Source organism: Camellia sinensis, chromosome 14, assembly GCF_055761805.1.
Source record: "Camellia sinensis isolate YWXY chromosome 14, ASM5576180v1, whole genome shotgun sequence".
Taxonomy (NCBI): Eukaryota; Viridiplantae; Streptophyta; class Magnoliopsida; order Ericales; family Theaceae; genus Camellia; species Camellia sinensis.
The window spans coordinates 28,373,578-28,380,013 of NC_138974.1; the positions used below are offsets into that span (position 1 = coordinate 28,373,578).

At 34.9% G+C, this 6,436-nt stretch overlaps 1 protein-coding gene across 2 annotated transcripts; it reads right to left on the reverse strand.

The window, feature by feature from the left end:
* Positions 1 to 523: 523 nt before the first annotated feature.
* LOC114293684 (uncharacterized) lies at positions 524 to 4,003 on the reverse strand. Of its 2 annotated transcripts, none has more exons than XM_082905636.1 (6): positions 3,448 to 4,003; positions 2,443 to 2,532; positions 2,140 to 2,189; positions 1,781 to 2,033; positions 791 to 896; positions 524 to 691 (listed from the first exon to the last, which is right to left on the reverse strand). In XM_082905636.1, exons 1-4 carry the CDS (start codon positions 3,676 to 3,678, stop codon positions 2,021 to 2,023), a joined length of 384 nt encoding a protein of 127 aa, XP_082761762.1. In that variant the 5' UTR covers positions 3,679 to 4,003; the 3' UTR covers positions 524 to 691; positions 791 to 896; positions 1,781 to 2,020. The 2 variants fall into 2 exon arrangements, with proteins under 2 accessions (XP_082761762.1, XP_082761761.1); XM_082905635.1 differs by having other exon boundaries at positions 2,140 to 2,192.
* Positions 4,004 to 6,436: the final 2,433 nt, after the last annotated feature.

The window sequence follows — 6,436 nt, forward strand, 5'->3', positions numbered from 1 at the left end:
GACGGTTGGCGAAGGTATTGGCGACTAAAAAAATTTTAGTCGTCGAAAGTCCTAAATTGGCGACTAAACAAGTAGTCACCAAAAGTAAAAGGTATTGGCGACAAAACAAAAACTTTAGTCGCTGAAAGGCTAAATTGGCGACTAATTTTTTAGTCGCCAAAAGCTTACAATTAAATTTAATATCACATTTTCAGCTACTAAAATTTTTGTCACCAAAACTTAATTATTTTTTTTTTGGCTACTAAATTATTAGTCACCCAAAGTCTTTTTTTTAAATGGCTACTAAATATTTAGTCGCCAAAAGGTTTGTTTCCATTTAATTCTTTTTTTAGCTACTATCTATTTAGTCACTAAAAATATTTAACTTCATTTTTGGCTACTAATTGTTTAGTAGCCAAAAATATCATTTTATATTTTTTTATTTTAATTAATTTACCCACAACCTGTATGTATCCCACGCAACCTGTAACAAGTATACAAACAAAACAATACATACATATTATCACCTATTCCACAACACGTATTTCACTTGTAACCATCCAAAAAAGAGAATAACTTTTAATGTCAAATTTTATACAAACCAAGTATATTCCAACTGAAAATAATAAATTCATACAGAATAAAAAGTAGTACAAAAACCATGTCCTCCGTAGAGAAAAAAGGAATATCTACAATTCCACGCCAAAAATATCTGTAAAAAAAAAATAATTAATCATTAGTATTGACTAAATAGCATTGGCATATTTGAAATTATAAAAGAAAATTATATAATGCAAAATCGTTACATTACCCTTATGGGTCTTCACTAGCAAATAGCACCCAAAAGATAGAGATGTCAAAACCCCATTGTACATGTCTACCTGTGAGTTCCTTCTTAACCTCTTCAGCCTTAGGCTCTTAAAAAAAATTCACAAAATAGTGAGATTCACATAAAATTACAGTTTTCACCCACTTTATAATATGGCATTCACTAAAATAATATCCCAAAACTTAATACCCACTTTCAAGTGAAAGTGACTAACTGAAATAAGAACTTGGTCTTCTACAGCTCAAATGAACCTATAGTTATGATTTTCCTCAAATGTTCCGCACTAAGAATGAACAAATTTAAGCTAAGGAATATGCATGACATTTTTCTTCAGAATATATGTACACACATAAAAAATGGAGAGCATTTGTGTGCCTAAAAACAAGTAAACCTCAGCTTTTGCTAGTCTCTATGCAGCCAACACATATCCAAACTATGTTATCAAGTTTAATTTAGGGAGATCAAAAAAAAAAAAGGGGGTATGCACTAGGGAACAATTTCAGCTGCAATGCCTAATCTTAATTCTTGTGTGCCAAAATCCTTCTCACTATTGCAGAGCTCAAGCTGAAAGGCATAGAAAACCAATAGAAGGATGACCACTATGACCATTTTGGTTTAAGATGGTGAATAAATCATCTAAGTGGCCCAGTCATGTTTTGCACGATGGGCACCGGGCACCCAAGTTGAGTATCAAGCACTCACCCAAGTTGAGTATCAAGCACTATGGGTTACGTTGGAATGGCCAGCAGTTGTAGGCATAGGAACTTCACCAGTTTCACGGATTAAGCAGTGCTCATGTCTAGTTTGTCTAGGACGGAAGACAATAGGTGTAATATCAAAGTGGTTTGTATGATATTAGTCCAATTGATGAGCTATAAATTAGTTTGCTATTAGATAACACAACACATTATCAGGTAATATATCCAAGAGAGAAGAACATATCAAATAGAACATAATCAGAATTAAGAATACCTAGTGAAATTCAACAACAGCAACAACAGTATGACTGATGAGTTTTGTTAGTAGTATCTTTGAGATGTTTGTATCTGGTCTTGCACTAAGGGCACAGTTGGGAGCCTTCTCTTCTCTTATGCTCATAACACGGGCGACACACTGGAAAACCACATTCATTACAAGCCACAAACAAGTCTCCGTCCACCGTCAGCCCAATTCCATCGCCGCATATCTCACAGAATTTACCTGTCAAATCCTTCAAAGGCTTGTGCTGGTATTTGCACCAATATCACCAAAAACCAAATATGTTAGTCATCTTCACAATTCAATAATTATCTATCCAAGTCATGTACGTTTTGTTAATGTCTGTTATGTACCTCTTCATGGCCATGGATGACAAACAGCTCGTTGTGGTTGTGTGACTGACCTGCTGTCCAGGAGTCAGGACAACGTAAGGATCACTTGACAAGACTATAACATAACTACTCATATTGGTCTTTGATACCAATGGCATGATCCAAATGCATACCAGATTGATATGAATATGACATGAATAACAAAACAACAAAAAACTAAAAAGAATATTATGAAAATGAGTGATAGTCTGCATATTATAACATAACTATTCATATTGGTCTTTCCTTACCCTGCATTATACATGAGAAGAAAATGAGTGATACCTTTAGAGCTTTCTTCACATTACCCTCCATTGTCCCATAGGGCTTTCTTTGTGGAATCCTTAGCAAGTATGAGATGTCCTCCAGAGAATCCTAAAAGAAGAAGTAAGATAGTCTGCATATTATTACTATCCAAATAGAGGAATTGTAGAACTAAAGAGTTTCAATGATAAGGACCTATATAGCTTTCATATTTGTGTTTACAGGGATAGCCTTTCTCAAATCAAGTTCCCCTGTTCTACGAACTTTTGTGTCTAGTGAATAAAGTACTGCTTCAGCGGGAGAAATAGACCAAGAATTCCAAGAAGCTAAAGGTAATGGAGATGCAATTTGAATAAAAACAAGGCAACATAATATTTCATTCAATTTTTTGGTCCAACATGAGAGAGAGAGAGACAGAGATTACTATCAGTTTTTTATTCAGAACCTGTTAAAATCACTAAATTAATTCTTAGGAATAAATCAAAGGGAGAGAATAAGATTGTCAGAACATTACTACTAAGAATAAAATGGTTAAGTAGAGCTTAGATGTGGAGACAAGCAATGCACAGCAGCCCCCGAAAACAAATGGGAAACTATCAGTCAAATGGTGAATGAGGAAAGTTACTTCAATTCAGTGAAAACTTGTTAAAAATTTCAGCTCACACCACCAATCACAAAGTGTGAGCCTCGTAATTTATCAGCGTGGAAGACAATTAAAAAATGTGATACATTTTGAGTTCTTTACCATTTTGCCAAGGGTTGTGAATTACAATCTGAAATGGTTCAAATATCCTATTCATTAACATAACATTATGTAATCTATAGGCAGTAAGAGCCCTCCTATTTGAATTATGACAAGATATATACAAATATGGGGGATCACAAACAACACTATGCATAACAACTTTCACATACACTACACAATTTCAAATTATCCCCAAATCAAGTGCAATAAAAATTATTAATTCTTCAAAAAAAAATCACCAATTCAAGTAAAACAATGAATATGAGCTTAATAGAACTAACCATTGAAGGGTTTTTGACGAGAATGCGGCCAAGTGTGGGGTGAATTGGAGTTACTGTGTGTTCTCTGCGAGTTCCCTTGGATCGAATTGAGGGAAGAAGGGTTGAGAAAAAAGGTTGAATTGGAGTAAGGGAGACATTTATGGAAACCCTAGTGTGAGGGATGATGGTGGAGGAGAGAGAGAACGACATGGGCGATGGTTGGTAGTTGTAGAGATTTTTGGCGCGCCTCATCCAAATCCTATCTATCTATTATGTCTCTGCAATATGTGAGGGAGGAGCCGCCGATCGAGCTTACGTGGGTGATGGATTGATTTCAGGCGACGATGACCAACAAGGAGGTGAATCGATGCTCTGGTTGCCGGAAAACGCGATGAGGAGCGGTGGTGAGAGATGAAGCAGCGGAAAGGGAGAGGGAAAAGGAGAAGGAGAAGGAGAGGGAGAGGGAGAGGGAGAGGGACGCTGAAGACAGAGAGAGAGGCGCTGCAATGAGAGAGAGATGAGAGAGGATGAGAGAGAAGAGTGAGAGCGTGATATATTCATATAGATGGTTATTGGCAACTAAACTTTTTTAGTCGCTGAAAGTATTTAATAAATCCCTCCAAAAAATTTGAAATGTCTCCCTTCAAAAAATTTTAATTCTTTGGCGACTAAAATTTTTTTTGTTGCTGAAAATGAACTTTTGGCGACTAAAATTTTGGTCGCCAAAGGTCAAAAATATTTTTTTTATTTTTCATTCGGTGACTAAATGGTTTTAGTAGCTAAAAGTCAATATACGACGACTAAAATTATTTTTTGTTGCTGAAAATAAACTTAAGGTAAAAAATAATTTTTTTATTTTCTATTCAGCGACTAAATGGTTTTAGTAGCCAAAAGTCAATATACGGCGACCAAAATTATTTTTTTTTGTCGCCAATTCTGGCATTTTTAGCGACTAATTTTTTTTTGTCGCCAATAACCAATATACCCCGACTAAAAAAAATTAGTAGCTAAATATTTTACTTTTGGCATCTAAAAAAAATTTTGGTCGCCAATTCTATAACTTTTGGCGACTAAATTTTTTTTAGCCGCCAATTTTGGTCACCGAAAGTGAATTTTGTTGTAGTGATGACAAGTGTAGAAGATTTGACAATTAAAAATGATTACGGTGAAACAGCTCTTTCTCTTGTTGCTGGAGGTGGAATCACAAGGGTTGCTAAGCCTTTGGTGAGAAAGAATCATGCCTTGCTAGGGATTAAAATATTTATGGTGTCATCCCTGTTGTTGTGGCTGCTCAATTCGGCCCTACAAATATGGTACATTTTCTTTACAATATGACTCAAGAGGAAGACCTAGATCCTAAAACAAGCAACCAAGGTGCTAAGCTTCGTATTACTTGTATCATTGCCCAAATATGGTAATAAAATTTAAATTTTCATTAATATTTAGCAATAAATTAACTAGCAAGTAGTTTTACTGATTCCCTTGAATGTATGTGTCAGCAATACCATAGATATTGCTTTGTATACATTACTACAGTTTCCAGAATTGGCTATTGCCATATTGAAGGAACATCCTAGTGGAACACTAAATACATTGGCTACTAGAAACTCAACATTCCCTAGTGGAACTCAGTTGGTGTGTTGGAAAAAATGGATGCACTCATGTGGGTACTTTTATTCACTCAACTAAACTTTTATTCTTGGTCTACCGGTTTACAGCTTTCATCTAAACCCCTTATACTGGGGAAGACAACCCAAACTTTGAATTTAATTCAGATAAAATGGAGGAAATAACAAGCTTCATTTTGAATGGTTATATGGTAGTGAATAGTATTTATCCCATCAGAACAAAAATGATTTCAAACAATTTTAGGAGTTCAAATTATAGACCTGAAATCATTAGTTTTTATTATTTTGAATTCCCCTCTCCCTTTGATTATGAATATATTTGAAAGCAAAACTGACAAAGTCCCTTGTTGAAAGGCATGCTGGTACGTTCATCTCTTGTCTTCAACATTCGCAGAGACATCGAAGCATAACCTAGAATACGTACTTACCATGAAAATATCATTAGATTAGGTATATTCAGAATGTTACAAGGATCGTACTTTTTGAAAATGTGATTATTTTTTTAAGAACACAAGATTCTAATGGTTGTACACTTGCATCACTCAGTCATTTGTATGGACTATGATGGGATCTCCTAAAACTCCAAGGTATATGAAGAGTACATTCACTTCAATCCTCTTTTAAATTTTTTTATGTAGGTCTTTAACTTTGTTTTGATTGCAGTCCCCTACATCAAGCATGTGTATGTTATAAAATTAAAACATGCTCAAGTCCTTGAGTTGTTGGACTGCATTTCCCAACATATATCAGCTTTGAATCATTCACAAATAAAGGATATAGAATTATTTCAAGCAATATTCAATGCTATTAAGCATGGGAATGTTGAGTTTGTCAAAGAGATCCTCACAGCGTATCCTGATATCATATGGATTGTTGATAAGGACATGCACAACATATTTTTATATGCAGTTCTGCAACGACAAGAAAAGATTTTCAACCTTTTACATAAAATGGAGCCAAAAAAAACACTATAGCAACTAACTTGGACAAAGATAGAAACCATCTTACATCAAGCGTCAATGCTATCACCTTCTCATCTTGATGGCATTTCTGGTGCAGCTTTGCAGATGCAAAGAGAGTTACAATGGTTTGAGATGACCCACACACATTTTCCACATCTTCTAATCCTTTTTTTTTTTTTTCTTTGGGTCTTGCAAACAAGTGTCCCTACAGCACAAGAAAAAGACCAAAAAAATTAAAAAAAACACGAGACACTTTGCACTGAATTCAATGCACCTTTTATTTTTATTTTTGTTTAAATGAATACACTTTTTTTAACATTTTCACCTATTTTCAAGGCACTATTGACCTCAATCCCAATATTAAACAATGCCCCAAGGGCATTCTATAGCATTTGCCTTTTTCTGTTCGGTTAAGTGTTA

Coding starts and splice junctions, on each gene's coding strand:
- LOC114293684 (XM_082905635.1), bottom strand. CDS start 3,678: ATGAGGCGCGCCAAAAATCTCTACAACTACCAACCATCGCCCATGTCG. Junction 2,533..3,447: donor TCGTCAAAAACCCTTCAATG/GTTAGTTCTATT, acceptor TTCTTCTTTTAG/GATTCTCTGGAGGACATCTC. Junction 2,193..2,442: donor ATGTGAAGAAAGCTCTAAAG/GTATCACTCATT, acceptor ACTCCTGGACAG/CAGGTCAGTCACACAACCAC.